General features: G+C 57.4%; 4 protein-coding genes across 4 annotated transcripts; 2 read left to right on the forward strand and 2 right to left on the reverse strand.

Annotated features, from left to right (window-relative positions):
* Nucleotides 1-1508: 1508 nt before the first annotated feature.
* On the forward strand, nucleotides 1509-6115 carry DCS_01725 (zinc finger protein; the record flags this gene model as incomplete). The annotated part of the gene is made up of 4 exons (XM_040799057.1): nucleotides 1509-2859; nucleotides 2916-3164; nucleotides 3216-3316; nucleotides 3377-6115. The coding sequence occupies 4 exons, from the start codon at nucleotides 1509-1511 to the stop codon at nucleotides 6113-6115; spliced, it is 4440 nt and encodes a 1479-aa protein (XP_040659940.1).
* Nucleotides 6116-6386: 271 nt separating this feature from the next.
* On the reverse strand, nucleotides 6387-7454 carry DCS_01726 (Translin family protein; the record flags this gene model as incomplete). The annotated part of the gene is made up of 4 exons (XM_040799058.1): nucleotides 6387-6718; nucleotides 6838-6992; nucleotides 7129-7225; nucleotides 7280-7454. The coding sequence occupies 4 exons, from the start codon at nucleotides 7452-7454 to the stop codon at nucleotides 6387-6389; spliced, it is 759 nt and encodes a 252-aa protein (XP_040659941.1).
* A 2405-nt stretch (nucleotides 7455-9859) lies between these two features.
* Nucleotides 9860-11823, forward strand: DCS_01727 (tripeptidyl-peptidase 1 precursor; the record flags this gene model as incomplete). Its single annotated transcript, XM_040799059.1, has 4 exons — nucleotides 9860-10600; nucleotides 10659-10888; nucleotides 10940-11611; nucleotides 11661-11823. 4 exons carry the CDS (start codon nucleotides 9860-9862, stop codon nucleotides 11821-11823), a joined length of 1806 nt encoding a protein of 601 aa, XP_040659942.1.
* Nucleotides 11824-12550: 727 nt separating this feature from the next.
* Nucleotides 12551-15166, reverse strand: DCS_01728 (glutaminase GtaA; the record flags this gene model as incomplete). Its single annotated transcript, XM_040799060.1, has 8 exons — nucleotides 12551-12906; nucleotides 12984-13180; nucleotides 13257-13495; nucleotides 13566-14073; nucleotides 14212-14324; nucleotides 14382-14539; nucleotides 14599-14894; nucleotides 14967-15166. 8 exons carry the CDS (start codon nucleotides 15164-15166, stop codon nucleotides 12551-12553), a joined length of 2067 nt encoding a protein of 688 aa, XP_040659943.1.
* Nucleotides 15167-17878: the final 2712 nt, after the last annotated feature.

Raw genomic sequence — 17878 nt, forward strand, 5'->3', positions numbered from 1 at the left:
TCTCCTTTTCTGTCCCTCGGATAGTGCGTCGTAAACAGCCTTGTGGGGGATCATGATCTCCCGAACTTGGATTGGGAAGAAGGATTAAGCCATTTTGGAGGACGCGCACTGGGCACAGGGTAATTATGCCTCATTTCTGACCCCCATCCCTGCGTCTCCTTTCCATCTTTCCATCATTCCCATGCAGCATGACTTCCCTACCCATACCACCACGTCGCCTCCCAAGTTGTTGGCACTCGCCTTGTCCCTGTCTGCCGCATTTACCCTCAAATGAGCACAAGAAACGTCTCTGTATGTTTGATTCACTTTCGCAATGAATGAATTGCCTCGATCGTGAGATCCGGAAGGCCATAGACCTGCGAGAAGCCGCAACTGGTCCGTGGAAGGGAGTCGGGAGGCTAGGGGGGCGGTGGGCGGTGCGGGTTTCTTCCACTCCAACCAATTTTAAGGTAATATGGATAGCTGGCGCGGTGCAGCCGTCATGGGCTGCCCATCACATCGGCGACCTGGACAGCTCTCTGCTGTTCGGAACGGGGGCGATGGGCCATTCAGATTCGGCAGCAAGTCTCTCGGTACAGTGACGATGATTTTTGCGACAATTCACGTCGTGGAAGACTTGCTTCCTGACTGGTTTTGGTGGTGGCCTCGAGCAAGCTAGCTACGCTATGCTGCTCCGCAACTGCACACAACAAGTTCACGACAGAGCCGATAAAGGCACCCGCCATGAGCGTCAGCATGGCCCCGAGAAACCAATACGTTGCATCGCGTCCGGATACTGCTTAATCGGGCGCAGTCTCGTCAACCGCCTCCAGAGGACAACGAGATGCTATGCAGCCAGTCCCATGTGGCATCAAAGTGCTGCCCATATTCTGTTGACGGCAGCTGCAGCGCCTGCACGCAACATGAAACGCCGCACATCCCTTTGATGGTATCGCAAGTGCCTTGCCAGCCAAATCTTTTTTTTCTCCCATGCATGAACACATGCACGCATGCCGAGCTTCTCCTCCGCCGGCCCGCTCCTTACCTTTTGTTTACTCATTTCCATGCCTCGCAAGCAATGCGCTAATTCGTCTCGATCAAGACCTCACAAGCCATCTCGAAATTCTATCCCTGCGATCCTACCCGCTTCGGCTTAGCGCACGGACCGACCTGACCGGCCCGCCACCCGATAATTAGCCGTGTTCACCAGCTGCAACACCCACCCGCTCGTCCTCAGAGAGTGTGAGTCGGCCCCCCCCCCCCGCCTCTGCATAGCTATCATTGGTGGCGCGTCATCGCCCAAAACCTACTGCTGCATCCTTACTGTCGAGCCACCAACACGGCCGTTGATTGAGCACACTGCCATCACCTTCATCACCAGTGCAGCAGCAACAGCTCCAACCTGCGTTAGATAGCGACGCCTGCTGACCCTTAAATGCTGCCGTTAGATTCTCGTATCGTCCGCTGCTCTCCGCTGGTTCGCGCATGTTTGCTGAGGCGTAGACGCTCGTGCCTGAGCCTCGACAAACATGCAGCCCTGGACCAACCAGGGCCAGAACGCTGCGGATGAACAGAATCAGTGGCAGTCTGGCTTCGCGTTTCCGACACAGAACGGCCAGTATGATCCAAGCCAGCACCAGTGGTCGCCGCCGATGGCCGGCCAGGCCGCCGCTTTCGCCGCAGTCAGTCACGACGCGCAGAATAGCCTCGCGACCGACTTTCGCTTTGACCCGACCCAGCAACCCGTCGCCGACACCTTTCTCGAGGATCATCTGACGACTTCGCAGCCGACACAGATGGCCTTCCACGCCGGCAGCCATAGCACCCTGCACCAGCAATTTCCCGATGCCGACTCGGCAATGCTGGATCCATCCTTTGGCGGTAGCTTGCATCCTACCATGTTCGGACAGCAGCAGCCGCAGCAGCCGCAGCAGCCGCAGCAGCAACCGCAGCAGCAGCAACAGCAGGTCAAGTTGAACATGGCCGGCGGGAACGCTGGCATGGGCCACATGGCCATGGGCCAGATCCAGAACAATTCGCACACGCACCCGCAGGCCTTTGCCCAGTCTGACTTTGCCTTTCCCGCCGGCACCCAGCCCTTTGGTTCTCCTGCGAATCAAGTTCCCCAATATAGCCCACCTCCGTTGCTGGCCCGTCTCGCGCCGGCACGTCGACAGAGCCTCACGCCGCAGCAGCAACAGTTTGACAACAACCTTCGCCCCAATCATGCGCAAGCCTCGACGTTCAGACGTCCTACCCAACAGTCTCCCGATAGGCAACGTACGCAGCAGCAGCTCTTTCCGGCACCTGGACAACCTCTCGTGCCACCTGCCACCGCCCCTCCGGATCAGTTCCAACCCGGAAACCACGCTCACCTAGGCTTTCAAGAGTTCCCAGACCACGCGTCGCAGGCGCAACTGCAGCAGGCTCATCAGGCGTCAACATTTTCCTCTCCACAGCAGCTAGTATTTCAGCAGCCCGTGCAGCTCATGCAGGGAGTTTCCGGTCAGCAGCAGCAGCCGACCTCCAACCTACATCAGCAGGTGACCGCCGCGAACACGCAGTACATGACGCAGCAGGAACCCGAGACATTTGCGCTCGCCGCGGCCGAGCCGTCTACGAAGAAGAGAAAGAGGGCATCGAAAGGCGCCCCGGATGCGACGGCGACGGAGCCTCCGGCACCTGCCATCGTGGAACTCTCGCCCGAGGTAGTGGCGAGAAAGACGGAGGAGATAGATGCTCTGACAGCGCCAGTGCCGACTGCCGACGAGGCCAAGCTGCTGGCCGACGCCGGGAAACGCGGCAGGAACGGTGGCGCCAAAGTTGCGCAGAACAAGGCCATTCCGTACCTCGTCGGCGATGGCAGCATCCAGCTTCCAGGTATGGCTGCCGTCCCACATTCTTGATGCCAGGACTGATTTGTTCGTCGAAAACAGCCCCGAAGAGCTTCGATAAGCTGGCCCCCTTAGTCGCGGTACCGCCACGTAGTGGTAAGCCCGCCGTGCCCGGCCTTGGATACGCCTTGCCGTGCGAGGTCCAGGGCATGTTCACGAGCCAGTACAACCCATCCTCCGACAGAGTTGGCCTGGACGAAAGGCGAGAGGAGGCCAAGGGACTCCTAGACGAATATGACCGATCCATGACGGCGCTGGGGAAGCGACAGCCCAAATATACCGAGTATCCTCGTATGCTTGACCCCATTCCCTCGCCATGGGCTCGCGCTGAACTTGTTGCAGATGCCTTCAAGGAACAACTGAAAGCCGACGAGGCCCTGAAAAACAAGGCCGGCAAGAAGGCCAAGAAGGAACAGGAAGGGGAGCGCGGCGCGCACAAGCCTGTGAGCACCCGAAGCAGCTCTCGCCACTTTCCATTTCACGCTGACAAGACGTTGATGCAGATCCGACCCGCGACGCGACCAACGGATCCTGCGGCGGCCGCGGTATGGGATATCACTGGCATCGTGCACATCGAACCCTCGGTTGGACGAAACCCCGCGCTCATCGCGAACCGCGTCAAGGAAGCGGGCGAATACCTGATCAACCTCCGCGGCGAGGCGAATCGCTCCAAGGTGGCGCACGACCAAGCGACGAAAGACAAGCTTCCCACGAACGAGATCGCAGAGTTGAAAGCAGCGGCCGCTCAGAAGAAACAGACGCTCTACAAAGCGCTGGACGCCACGGTCGAACACGCCGACGACGCCGTCCTGGACAATCTCGGTGGCCACCAGAAGCTGGTCCTCAGCCTCGTCAACGCCTTGATTTCGTGCATCAAAAGCAATGATTTCTCGGGAGACCTGCCGAAGATTGTGCTAGAACTCTTCACCCTCTTCAAGATGACCAAGAAGATTGCCGAGACGCCCAATCTCGACATGGTGCTGAAGCGCTTCGAGGACAAGGGCGATGAGGCCGCCGGAGAGCTTGCCCGCGAGGTCGCGCAGAGCATGACGAAGCTCATCAAGGCCACCGGTTCTGATGCTGCACCTGGGTACGCTGGCACATCTGCCGCTGGCAGAGTCAAGGCCAAGTCGGGTCCTGGGGATGGTCCATCGGCCAAGAGAGGCAGGGATGACGACGACGACACCCGGACGGTGAAGAAGATTGCCGTCGAACCCGGCAGCTCCGCGTTGAGCAAGAAGTTGGGTCAATTCAAGGCGCCTATGAAGGCGGCAGCAAGCAAGGCGACGTCATCCATCTTGCCGGGTAAATCGCGACCAGTGGCCAAGCCAGCTTCGAAGCCATCTCCGCCGGCTGGCGCCGACGGCACCAACGCATCGACCGACGACAAAGGCAAGTCCGACCCCAAGAAGGGCACCAAGTTCGATGCCAAGCCCGGCGCAGCGGCTCCCAAGAAGGAGGTGAAGGCTCCACCGAAGCCTGCGGCAAGCTCAAGCTCGTCGGTGGTTTCGAGCATCTCGTCGCTGCTCGAATCCATCAACGCAAAGAAGCCCGAGATTGCGGCCGTGACGACAAAGGACAGCAACCGATCGGAGACGCCGGAGACGGCCGAGCAGAGAACGAAGAGGCTCCACAAAGAGGCCCGCCGGAGACTTCGCGTCAGCTGGAAGCCCGAGAGCGAGCTGGTCCAGATCAGGATATTTGAGAAGGACGACGAAGAGGATGAGGGCCGAGCGAGTAACATGATACTAGACGCAGCAGACGACCGGTCCGAAGGCATGGTCCTCAAGCGACGGGCCGATGTGGGCGTGGAGGATGAGGACGACGATCCGTACCAGCCGTGGGAGAGCCCGGTGGCGACAGACTTGTCAACCTTGCCCGACGATGTCCGCAGAAAGAATTTCGTGACCCGCGGCGGCCACGTCGCCGTTGCTACGGAGGAGCAGAAGCGCATAGCCGAACGAGAGCAGCGCGAGCTCATGGCCGTTTACACGGACCCGGCCGACATCCCTGCCACGCCAAAGTCGCCGCCGTCGGAGCCGTCGGCGGCGAAGGCTGAGGTCAAGGTCGCACAGTTGCCTCAAGATGATGATAAATTCAAGGAGATCCATCGTCGGTGGCAAGAGGAGCAGCAGATAGGACCGGACAAGGCGCTCCAGGAAGCCATGAAGCGGCTCGACTCCAAGAGTAACCTGTCCACAAGGCTAGACTCCATCCTTGGACGTCTTCACCAGGCAGGCTCCGGCAAAGGCGGAGCGGCCGCGCAGCAGCCACCGGGGTTGGCCCAGGCGATGGAGATTGCCACGAAAGCAACGAACACCAACGTCAACATCCCCTTTGTCATGGGCAACTCGGTCGAGACACACGTTCTCGCATGGCTCAAGTGGGATGGGAACCAGGCTTGGCGCGACCCGAACCCTGTGCACGTCGACCCTACCCGGGTCCACCAATATGGCAGCTCAGAAGTCGAGCAGGCGGGCATGGCCATCGAGGGCTTGGTGAAGGGCCTCGCTGGCCGAGCACATCCGGCCAACTCGCCTCCGGAGTGGCTCATGCCGGACGAGGAAAGGGTGCGAGAGTGGTGGTTGGGCTACAACAAGGAGTTGGCGGCGAAGCAGAAGAAGGAGGAAGAAGCGCGGGCCAAAGCAGGGGCCGAGGCCGAAGCCAACGCTCTTTTAGCGGCGGCCGCCGCCGTTGCAGGGCAGCAAGGGCAAGTCAACCTGCGCGATTGGAGTGCGTATTTCGCCCAGCAGCAGCAGCAGCAGCAGCAGCAGCAGCAGCAGCAGCAGCAGGCGTACGCGCCGTACATGGCGCTGCTACAGCAGCTGAACGGTGGTGCGAGGCAGGCGCCTGCACAGCAGCAGCCTCTTGCCACTCTCCAGACCTCCTTACCCGACAGCCAGCTGCAGTCGATCCTGGCGGCTATTAACAGCCAGCCGTCTCAGCAGCTGCAGCAAGCGCCGACACAATCGAATCCCGCAGGCTACGAGCTCTCGCATCAGTATTCTCAGATGGGCCAGGACCGGCAGGCATCTTCCTTTGAGGGCGGCGACAGAGACAGGGATTGGCAAGACGCTCACGGACGAGACGATGGGCCCCGGGACGCAGACGAGGGCAGAAAGAAGAAGCGTTCAGGGACGCATCACAAGTCGGGCAAGGCACACACCGGAAGCAAGCTGTGCACCTATTGGCAGCAGGGCAGTTGCGTCAGAGGCGACAAATGCACATTTAGACATGACTAAGTCGGAGCGAGAACCATTGTAGCTAGGCATTTGGCTGTACAATTATTCATCCGATGGGTGCGACGGTGGGAGTCTGTCAGGCGTTGGCGGGTTTCATTTCGATTTAAGCACAGGCTGCCTGTACGAGCCTCGTATTATCATGGCCTGGACCGGGTTCGTTGGCTTCACATTTGTATATCCATCCATCTGCGGCGCCTGCCAGGATAGCAGGGCCACATGACGGCGAGGCAATTTTGCTCGAAGAATAGAGGCGTCACCCTGTGCAAGTCACTCAGCTATCCTCCGTTTTCATCTCCGTATCCGCGCCTGGCCTCGCTACGAGTCCACGGAGGCACAGGTCGTATACGACGTCCTCGACCCGCTTGACATCATATTTAACGGCATCGGCGCGCTTGCGCAGGATGTCGTTCTTGAGGTTGAGGAGCTGGAAGCCAGCGAAGAGATCCTTGATGAAGGTGGCGATGGTGAGGGGCAAGGAGAGATCGCCGTGGGTGACGGAATTTGTGGCCAGGCGGGAGAGGTCCTGGGTAAGGTCGGTGAGGGAGAGGAGGTATTCCTCGATGGTGAGATGGAAGCTGTCGCGGTCCTTCAGGTTTGCGGGGACTGCTCAGGATGCGGTAAGCATCTTGACGCGTTTCCCAACCTCGGGTCACATCCTTTTCGGCCTTCGTCTTCTGGAGAGCAGGGAAGCCTCTGAGAGAATGGGGGGGGGGTTGACTTACCGGAAAAGATGGCGCCGACCTCCTCTAGACTGAGCAGACGTCCGACCTCCTGCTGCGTCGAGGCAGTCGATTCCTTGGGGAAGCCACCGAGCCAGGCGCAGTAGACGACGGTGCCGATGGCATTTTGCATCGCGCGGGACCATTTTGCGTTGTACCTGCCGCGAATGTTAGCCAACGGGAGGCTGCGATGCGAAGTAGAGAGAAACGATGTCCATGTTTTCATTTTTTTTTTTACATTCTCGCTAGCAAGGAGAGGGAGAGGGAGATGGATGGGCTGGAGGGGTGACGGACTGGTAGTATGGGTGCTTGGATGCAACCTCATTCAGCTCCGCGATGACGACGGCCTCGTCCTTGACAGCGGCCTCAACTTGAGCGACGAGGGTCGGGTCTGGCAGAGTCAGATACAAAGGATCCAGTTGGTGAAGGGGCGCAAGGAACGCACATTGGCTGCGCGGCGTAGAGTGCACGCGTGATAGCAGGCCCTGGGCCGTAGCGACCGCTTTCTCAAGACGCTGGACGATAGCCGTGAGGGTCTCGCGTACCTGCGTCTCCTCTTCTATCTTCGACTCCAGATAGGCGAAGATGGAGGGGTCGAGGAGCGGTGCCTGGGACGTCATGATGGCCAATTTTTGGACGGATAGATGAACGCAAAGGAAGGAGGTAGCAGTGTTGGATGTCAGGAATGAAGCCTGCGATTGACAGCTTGCTGTGAATGAACGTTAAGGAGAATGGTGAGGGAATGAGTGAAGAGTTTGGTGGGGTACAGGGTGGATAGACGGATGGATGGTGCTTCAACACCAGAATCCAAACAAGAATACAGTTACGAAACGTGGATAACAATTGTACGCAGTTCAGTTGGACGAAGTACTTAGATCTTACGATCACGATGGATCGGGTGCTTGTTTGTTTGCAGATTTCCAGGTTCTCGCCACGCAGCACGACGCGCAGGCACCTCACGCACAAGCTGTACAGCAATCGGAGGCGCGCAGCACGACACTGCTTCAGAGAATGCTGCAAAAATACCGTCGCAGGTCAAATCGACCAGGCCTCAAAAGGTGCAGCATCTCATATTGCAATATTGTGCAGCAGCAACGTGAGTTCTTGCCTATATGCCTGATCCTAGGTGATTCACCGCCACGATGCCAGCTTCAGTATCACACATCCGTCCCCACGAGCAACTCGGGCTACCAATGCTGAACCCTAAAGTCCACGCACACACACACACACACACACACAGCATCCTGCATACGCAACGCAAAAGCTCCTCCTTTCTTCTTCACAACCCAGGAGAACCCAGGCCTGCAATGAAAATTGAGTTCGCATCACCTGGAGGCAGTGTAATACCAGGGACACTGTGGGTGGAAACGTGTGCAAGCACAGAGGAATCCGCCCGAGGGCCAAAAATAGGAATAATCACGAATAGCCTCCTTAGAGGCATTTCAGAGATTAAACTGAAAAGAACAGATACTACACTTGATCTAAGCCAAAAGGCAAAGAGAGCTAAAGAAGAAAGGAAAAGAGAACAGAAATCTGGGCTGGGTGGCACGCATTATATAGAAGTTTAAGGCGGTGAGAGAGTGGGGTGATGGCAGAATTCAGGGTCAATGAGACGCGAGCATTGGACCCGCCATCACTACTACAGAGTTGTACGAAGCACAGCGAAATGAGACATTGCTGCCCCAGGCAGCAATGAGCAATGGGGCAGCCATGCCGTCAAGCCAGCTTGCAAAGCAACGCAGGCAGGGCAGGAGCAAGGATGAACAGGAAAGCACCCAGCATGCGTCATGGGCAACCTGCCTGAGGAACCCCAGATCGAGGGCAGGGCCAGCCAGTTACGAGGCGCCGTGGCCGAGCAGCGCCTGCACAGGCCTCAGGGTGCCAAGTGCTGAAGCTGGAAGCTCATGGCTAGGTGTGTGATGGGTGGTGTAAAGGCTGACGGCCTGATGACTGATGACCTGCCAACATTCTGACGAGCCCAATCCTGAGACCATTTCGTGCCCAGTCCCAGGTCGAGCCTACATCTAATATCATGAAATGTTCATGAGGGATGCCGATGAAATTGGGGATCATACTGCAACCAACCAACCGGCACCGGGACGTGCGACCGATATCGGGAGCCTCAACCGCCATTGCACGCGTGCATTTCGTCGTCAAGAATGAAGGGCGCCCTGCAGCTTATATCGCGAACCCGACGGGACGGTATGATCCACAGAAAGCAAATGAGCCGCAGCTCTGAGCAACATAGCTGTACGAGTACGCTTCATCGTTGGCTCGCCTTGGCCCCCTCCGCTCCTGCAAGCCAAAATTGCAACTCCTTGCCCTGGGTCCCTTTTTCGTCCCATCGCTGATGGATGATCGGCTCTGGATGTCGCAAGCAGAACGGCTGTTCCATGTCTCCGATGGTCTGATCCGCATCCTCTCACTAGTACCCATCCACATATCCTTGCAAAGTGCTCTCAAGGAGTCGTGCTGCCTTCTGACCGTCTCGATGATGCAGTCCGCAAGAAGGAATAGTTCGAGCAGCTCAAATAAACACCCGGGGTCTGTGTCTAGCCCGCCACCACAAGTAACCGGTCTATTCGTTCCAATTCCAGGCGACACATACCACGGAGCACAGACGTACCTGCGTTCAAAGCCGCTGTTCTCGCTCCCAACACCATGAGCAGTGCCAGTCCGACGACAGCAGACGCCACTGGCTCGTACTTCCCGTCCCACACTGTCGATCATCGACGCCTCGTCTTCGAATTCGCCCGGCTACGGTTGCAGAACGCGGCAGCGGAACCTGCCATCCGCGCTTGCAGGAACTTTACAATACTTCACTCTTGGTATTGTTCTGTGGCGCATACAGCGTTCCCTGTACGACATGGCAAGGGAAACAGTGGAAGCATAGAATCCTTGGATCCCATCCAAAGGACCTATTTAATGAAAGCATGCCCGGGATCCATGTTGATCGGTTTCTCATCTTGCATGCACTGACACTGTAGTTCTCCTCGAGCATTCTTACGTCGCACCAGGCTAAGCCATGGCCAAGATATTGGTCTTCAAGGTCCTTGGCACTCTTCTGGCTACCCAAGCAATTGTTGGTACGGCTACAGTACATTTGGACCATGAAAATCTGCTTGATGACGAGGCACAGGGAGGAGCCGTGAGCCTGGATGGACAAGGATTCGTTCGTTTGTCAATCTACCTGAAGCCGGAAGATCCCGATATCATGGAAAGCACCCTTCATAATATCTCTGACCCATCCAGCGAGCGTTATGGCAAGCATCTGACCCGCGGTGAAGCCAAGGCTTTGCTGCGTCCCAGCCGCGAATCTGTGGAGTTCGTCAAGCGCTGGCTGGCTCATTCTGGATTATCCGAGAACCGACAAGATATGAATCACGACCCCATGATGGAGGCTCGTCTGGATGCCACAGTCTCCCGAAAGCTCCTCTCTCGTCATCTCGACCTCGATGCCCCGAACGGTAGAGCTCGGACAACAATCTCGAGCACTTTACCGAATGAGCTCCGCCAGCATGCCACCATCATTCAACTGCATCATTTTGAACACGCGTCTCTGCCTCCCAGCCCGATAGCCAAGAAACGGATGGTTCAAAAGAATATCATCGCAGAAGTCAACGACGATGATCAACAAGTCGACAGCGGTTTCAACGCATGCAACAAAGGAAACACTCCGACCTGTATCCGCAAGCTCTATCGCATGGGCAATAAATATGCAAAACCTCACCCAAAGTCGCTTCTTGGCGTCGTCGGCTTCAACACAGTACGTCCACCTCGTTGATTTATGTATGCGACTAGACAGCCTGACTTACACCATCCAGCAAACCGCCCAGCATGACCAACTCGACAAGTTTCTCAATATGTTTGCCGACTATGCCATCGGATCCAACTTCTCGACCGAGTCCATCAACGGCGGCCAGAATCCCCAAGGGGAGTACCCCAGTGGCGAAGCCAACCTGGATATTCAATACGCCATTGCCATGTCATACCGTATTCCCGTTAGGTACTACCCTACTGGTGGAGAGAAGCATGACTTCATTCCAGACCTAGAGTGAGTCGGCCGCTTCCATCACGGTACGGCCCAAGCATCTAATTCGTGTAGCATTTCCGACCCGGCGCAAGAGTACATGGAGCCATGGCTGCAGTTTGCTAGCTATCTCCTCGAACTGGACGACGACGATCTCCCTCAGGTCCTCTCCCTTTCGTACGGCGTAAACGAACAGGCCGTCCCAAAGGCCTACGCGAAGCAGGTGTGCAATATGTTTGGTCAGCTCGGGGCGCGGGGAGTATCCATCATTGCCGCTTCCGGCGACACCGGTCCGGGGGTGTCTTGTCGATCGAATGACGGGACCAACACGACCAAGTTTCTGCCCATGTTCCCAGCTGCATGTCCGTACGTTACCTCTGTGGGTGGAACTCAGAACAACGGACCGGAGGTTGCGGTCGACTTTTCCTCTGGTGGATTCTCTGAGTACTGGACTCGTCCTGCCTGGCAAGAGGAAGCGGTCGGCTCTTATCTTCGGAATTACGGCCGGAAGTGGAAGGGCTACTACAACCGCGACGGGAGAGCATTTCCAGATGTTGCTGCCCAGGGAAAGGCCTTTTACATATTCAATCATGACAAGATTGAGGCCGCAGACGGTACATCTGCTTCTGCCCCCGTCTTTGCCTCCATGATTGCCCTCCTCAACGACATGCGATTCGAGAAAGGCAAGTCACCCATGGGTTTTCTCAACCCTTGGCTGTATAGCATTGGGAGCGACGCTTTTACCGAGTAAGTTGCCACCGCTCCGAGCTTTGCCAGTGTCTGCTGACTTCGAAAGCATTGCCGAAGGGAAATCTCGGGGCTGCCAAGGAACAAGCTATAGTGGTGCGCCAGCCCCCAAGGTCCAAGGGGCGGGTTGGGATGCTGTGCCAGGATGGGATCCTGTGACGGGTAGGGGAACACCGAGATTCGACCGACTCAAGAGTCTGGCTTCCCGTTAAGAACCACTCATTGCGTGGTACCATGTGAAGGAGAAGAGGTTGATGTTTGTACGTTGTTGTACACCAAAGCGGCTTATTTTTTTTTTTTTTTTTGGCTTTCAGACTGTCCACGCCAAGGCAAATGGCCAGAAGATGAAGAAAATGCGCTCCAATCCTTTGGTCCATGCCGTTTTGAGGACGGTAGTCGCAATTGCAGCGACCCTTTCTAGAGTTTGGCAAGTCATTGCATACATGCAAAAAATGCTTGGCTATTTGAGGCATCGCTCATCGTAGTGTTCTGCCCCTCCACCCCGAGTACTCGATAGCATCGCTTATCTTCACACAGGAAGTGTTGGGTTGCTGGCACTGTTAAGTCCATAATCCGTCATGGAAGGTGATTATCTTGGTGAGTACCAGATTGCTACGTCTGTTAACCCACCGAACCCGGGGAAGGTGGTTGGGAGCAGAGGATCAGCTAGGACGATGGCGAATGAGATATTAATCCTGAAACTGCGCCTGTTATTTTGCACCCTCTTTACAATGCCCCTACTAGGTGGCACACACATTTCGGGCAGCTTAGCAAGCACAGCAAGAAGGTAATAGACATGGGCAGTACGCATTTGTCATGCATGTGTGCTGATATCTGTACACTTGAGCAAAAATGATTCGGAACCTGCACCCCTCGCTACAGGCCAAACATTCGGAGACAAGTCGTCGTAACCCGCGACGGTACGACACGACACGGTCACTACTTCTTCAGCGCGAGCAGGGAGAAGACACCGCCGACGACCGGACGGGCCGTGAACTGGATGCCGCGGGGGTAACCTCCGTCGATGGTATCGTAGAGGTCTGAGTAAGCGCGCCAGGTGGTCGTGCGGTTGATCCACTTCGCAATCTTGGAAATGAACATGTCACGCGTTTGGGGCTTCGCGACGGCAGCGGCAAACATCTCCCAGTCGAGCTTGGTGAGGGTGCCGCGGGTATCGAGTATGACGCCGAACTCCTTGGCCACGGTGAGGTAGTAGTCGCTCTGCATGTCGTAGATGGACTGGGGGATGAAACCGAGATCCAGTACCTTGTCAGCGTAGATGTTATACAGGAGACCTAGGAGTGTATAGTCAACATGGAGGCCACATTTCGTACGCGAAAGGACGGTGGAGGCGGAGTCGGAGTCAACTCACCATACGTGGCAGAGTTGTCGTACTGCAGCACCGTGTGCTTGTCCTTGCGGTTGATGCCATGGACCTTCCAAAAGTCAAGATACGAGTGCGCAATAGCGGAGTAATTCTTCGCCTTGTGCTTATGGCCAGCAAGATCTGCGATATGGGACATGGCCTCGAGGGCGATGATGCCTTTGAGCGCGAGGTTGGTTTGGTTGCTGCGCCTCTTCTTAGCTCCATGAAAATTTTCGCGATGGCAAGGGAAAGGTGTAAGCACGACGCTCGTTCACGTACGCAAGATGGCCAGCAAAGTCATCGGTGGATAGCTGGTTGGCGGGGATCTTGGCGTCGTGAATCAAGTAGGCTGCCCACTTCTCCAGGAGATCCCAGTTATCAGCCAGATACTTCGGGTTGTGCTGCCGCTGGGCGTAGGCAAGCATCATGATGACCATGTTGCCACACTCCTCGAGAGGCATCGGTTCGTCGTCCCCTTTGGGGTGCCCGAGCGCGACGGGAAAGGTGCCGAGATCGTGCTGCCGACGCTTTGGTTAGACATCGGTCGTGAAAGAGATGCCCGCCCCCCAACCCTTCCGTGGCCCTTACCTGTGCGAAGTCGTTGGGGTAGTGGTATCGACCGTTCTCCAGCAGCGGGTCCAGGGTCCAGACGATGAGGTCCGGGTTGAGATAGAGCATGATGGGAAAGGCCGGGAAGATGACGTCGACGGTCTGGATGTCGCTGTTAGAGCTGATTTCCTTGAGGAAGACGAGGGGTCTGCTCTGGGTGTTGGTGTACTGCAGAGCACCAAAGACCTGGCGGACGGCGAGGCTGGTCATGGTGAGGTAATCCTGTCCAGCTGCCCTTGTCGAGTCGTCGGCGACGCGCTTGTCAAGCCGGCTGGCGTACTTGGATGCGTAGGCATAGTCCTTGTAGAAAAAGGGCAGGAGTTGGTCCTCGGTGAAGTAGCTCTTCCACAGCGACGGCACATCCTTCGGTGCCATGTCTCTGCCCTGGAATTGGATGGCATCCTCCTGGGTGTAGCCGATGGTGAAGAGAGTGCTCTTCCAGCCATCGCTGACGGAGCCGAGGTCGCGGGACAGGGCGAAGACGGGCCTGGACAGTTGGTCAGACTTGCTCGTGGTGCAAACACATGCGGTGCAGGAAAGTTGGGCAGGGAAGCAGAGCAGGAGGGAAAGGGCGGGAAGCATAGAGCCAGAAGGGGTGCAGGGCAGGCGGAGGAGTGACGCCTACCATCGATCATTGACGGCGCGGAAGTTGGGATCAACATTTCCCGTGAGGCGACCCTTGTCCATGAACTGGCCGCGGACGTCGGTGTCTGCGCCAATCTGATAGCTTACGTCGGCCTAATTCCACGTCAGTGGGCGGGCAACGGACGAGGGATGTCAGGCCGGGAGACTCACGGTATCGGCCGTGGCCCAGTACCAGTTGCCCCATGACGCAATCTGATTCCACTCCTTGTACTTTTGCTGATCCTTTCGGAAGAACTTGTGATAGCGAATTCCCTCCTTCTTCTGTGTTTCCCACTGGACGATGGCGCTGCTATCGCCCGATGCCCACTCTGTGCAAGGACGATCAGCGACATTTGCGGGCGAGAGCGGATGGGGGTGGGGGCACAACCTCCGGAGACATCGCAGTAGACTTGAACCGAGTGCGAGCGTCCATCGAGCGACTTGACGGAAACCTCGAGGTAGGACGAGGTGATGGACTGGCGGCGCAGGTCGTCGTAGTAGACGGGCGACAGGAACTTGACGCTCATCTGAAGCTTGCCGGCGATGGTGAAGGTGAAGGTCGTCTTGGTCGACGTGTACTCGAACGCCGTCTGGTCGACCTTGGTGCCGCCCGGGGCGCCGCCCATCCAGTTGAAGGTCCTGCCGTCGACCATGACGAAGCCCTGCCAGCCCTGGATGGCCTGTCTGTTCGGACGGCAAGCGGCCGTCGCCGTCAGCGCCTCGGTCCGCGCTCGACGCCGGCATGGGTCCACTCACGACCAGAATTGGGGCCAGCTGCCGGGGAGGTATCCGGACGGACCCCCGTCCGACCGTCCGTTCAGCCAGACGTTCAGATAAGGCGACCGGACGGCCAGCGGGGCCGCAGGTGGTCTCGCCGGGTGGAAGGTCGATTCGGCGGCAACCTGCGGCCCGAGGGCTGCGAGCACCGCGCCGGCGATGAGCTTCGACAGCTTCATCTTCCTCCCTCTGTCGTATGTGGCGCCGGTATAATCGGATAACGCCTGGGCGGGGTGCTTGATGGCTCGGGGCGAGATGCCAGTCGGATGTAGCTAGGCGGGTATCGATGGAAGGAGCAGAAGCGACGACAACATCCCGATACGCCCACAGCCACGCTGGGAAGCGTTCTGGGCTATATATACGGGACGGGACGTGACGTGACCGAAGGCCTCGTGGGAGGGTGCATGAGAATGGCTCGGGCGTCTCAACCCGACGAGCACAGCACACACAAGCGGCAAGCGATCAACCTGCAATCCGGATGAGCAAGAGGAAGTCGGCCCTTATCCGCAGGGGACGAGGGGCAGCGGAGGAGAGGGGTTAGGGGGAGGGGGAGGAGGGGGTGCAGGAACGCTGGCGCCGCACCTCAGGGGCGATAGCTAGTGGAAGCACGGACAAGGGCCGGCGCCGCCTCCCCCCTTGCTCACGGGCTTGGACTATGTCGAGACCGGCAAGGTTGCACAGTTGAACAGGAATCGTGAACCATTCAGAGTCGATAAGGTTGACATGCGGCCCATCGGGGGGCGGGGGGGGGGAGGAGGAGGGGGGGTATTGACGACGAGCATGAGGTTGTGCAATCGTCCATGGGGCCCGTCCACTTTGCCTTCGAGAACGGGTGCGGAAACCGAGAGTCGTGGGCAGAGCAGAATGTCGAGCCGAGCATGGCGCGTGATGTCGGCGCCGCAGGCTCGCGCGCATTGGTTCGGGGTGGTTGGTGTCGATGAGAGCGACGTAAACCGATCGGTTCGGTCATGCGGACCTCTTGGCCTAACAAAGACAGCTTGATGGGTGGTGTGTCGTGATCGTGACCTGTGCGGTGCTGAAAGGCAGGCAGGCGTCCATGCAATGCAATGCAAATAAATGGCGCCAACAGCGGCCAGCATCCAGCGGCCACCCACCAAAGCCGACCAGCACGCAGAGCGAAGCGAGCAACCCCCGCCCTCGTTGTCTGCAGCAAGGCAATCGAGTCGTCCGAAGGAGCTCCGCGCTGCGTCGGAGGTGAACCGGACATTCGCCTGCCGATAGTTCTATTTAAATTTCCTCCTTCAGCCATGCATTCGGCCGTGTCGGATTTGTCCCTGCTCACCTTGGTTTCGCCGTCGTCCGTCTCAACGGCAACGCTTGTTCATTTTGTCGCCTCAATAGCTCGCTGGTGAACGAACGCATTTCTCGCCTTCGCCAGCCAACCATCTCCGCTCGCATTTCTCGTTGCCCTCGTTTCCTTTCATCTTTTTTTTTCTTTTTTTCTTTCTCGTTTCCACTCCTGTTCCCCTCACGCACATATCGTTGCGTTCGGCCGCAGACATAAAAATCTGCACACCGATTCGTAGACATTGCCGTTTGGTAGGCATACAACAACCACATGCCTTTTCCTGCTCATTTCTTGTTCCTTGTACCGTACGAGCAGATATGTGGATGCAGCAGATGTCTGCCGTCAATGGTCCCCCTCCCTCCCGAGTGCCGGCCTGTTCAGTTCGGACCCGCGATCCGGGGTTCGCACATCACCCACCCGAAGGAGGGTTGCACCGGCATTGGTCGGCAGTCACCAGACGCAGCTCGATCTTCTGCAGACCATTCCTCTGCATCTGCATCTGCATCTGCATGGGTGCGTGCCTGTTGCCGTGTGGCCTTCGATCCTCAACGGTTGGCCCCGTTGACGTTGCGGTCATGAACCTCGAGAAGTGGTTGATCAGCAGTGCAATCGATCGACGAGCAGCAGACCGGACGTGCCATGCCTGTCGGCCGAGGCTTCCTCGCCACCATTGCCCGCTGTTGCTCACTGACTCGTCCATGGTCATCGGCCATTGTCATCTCATACTGATTCGTGCTCCACAGGAAGGAGAGACATCAAGCTCCACCGCTGGCGACCGACCTGGACCGAGCAAGCGGTACCGCACGATGGGCGACCTTGACGTTGCGGTGTTGAAAGAAGTGATCGCTGTACGGCAAGCTGCAGGTCGTAATCGGAGCTCGAGCATTCTCTCCTCTCCCGACACGAGGAGAGAAATCCGGTCGTCCTTGTCGTTTCTCCGAAGGTCTTCGTGCCTCGTACCCCTACCCTTCTCCGATCAGGTCCGACCAAGGGATGGCAGCAATAGCATCAGGCATACAATGGCCGCAAATCCGAACCCGATGATTCGTCATCAACCAACTGCAGCCAATCGTCGCTCTCGGCCTTCTCGTGCGGGGAAGCAAATCCTCGAGGAGGAGTTGACGAGAGTCGCGTGCCATCAATCTATCCCTCCTTCCCTTCTTGTTTCTCGCGACCGACACTTTTCGTCGCAGCATGTGCTTCAAGACGCGCGTATAGGCCATCCTTGAGCCGACCGGAGCATCCCTCTCCCCGTCTGTATCCCACTGACATCGGCGGTTGAGTTGAGAATTGCCGCTGCCTTGCAACGGCTGAGAAAACGAAGAGGTTGGCGAAGTAAGGCGCAGGATTCCGAGTTCGTTTCACGATGCTTGCTTGCCCTTGTTCGCTGCAAGGTCCAGGATAACGTGCCATGAGGGGGGCATGCTGAAATGTCCGAGCAACTGACCGAGAACATCAATCATCTACCACGCCCAGACGCATCACAGTCAGCAAAGAACGCAACATTATATCCCACCCGCAAAGGAAAGGGTTGGCAACGCATTCTCACCGCGGGCCCGCAACCTTGCGAGCCTCGTCCGAC

The sequence above is a fragment of the Drechmeria coniospora genome, chromosome 01 (genome assembly GCF_001625195.1).
Source record: "Drechmeria coniospora strain ARSEF 6962 chromosome 01, whole genome shotgun sequence".
Classification (NCBI taxonomy): domain Eukaryota; kingdom Fungi; phylum Ascomycota; class Sordariomycetes; order Hypocreales; family Ophiocordycipitaceae; genus Drechmeria; species Drechmeria coniospora.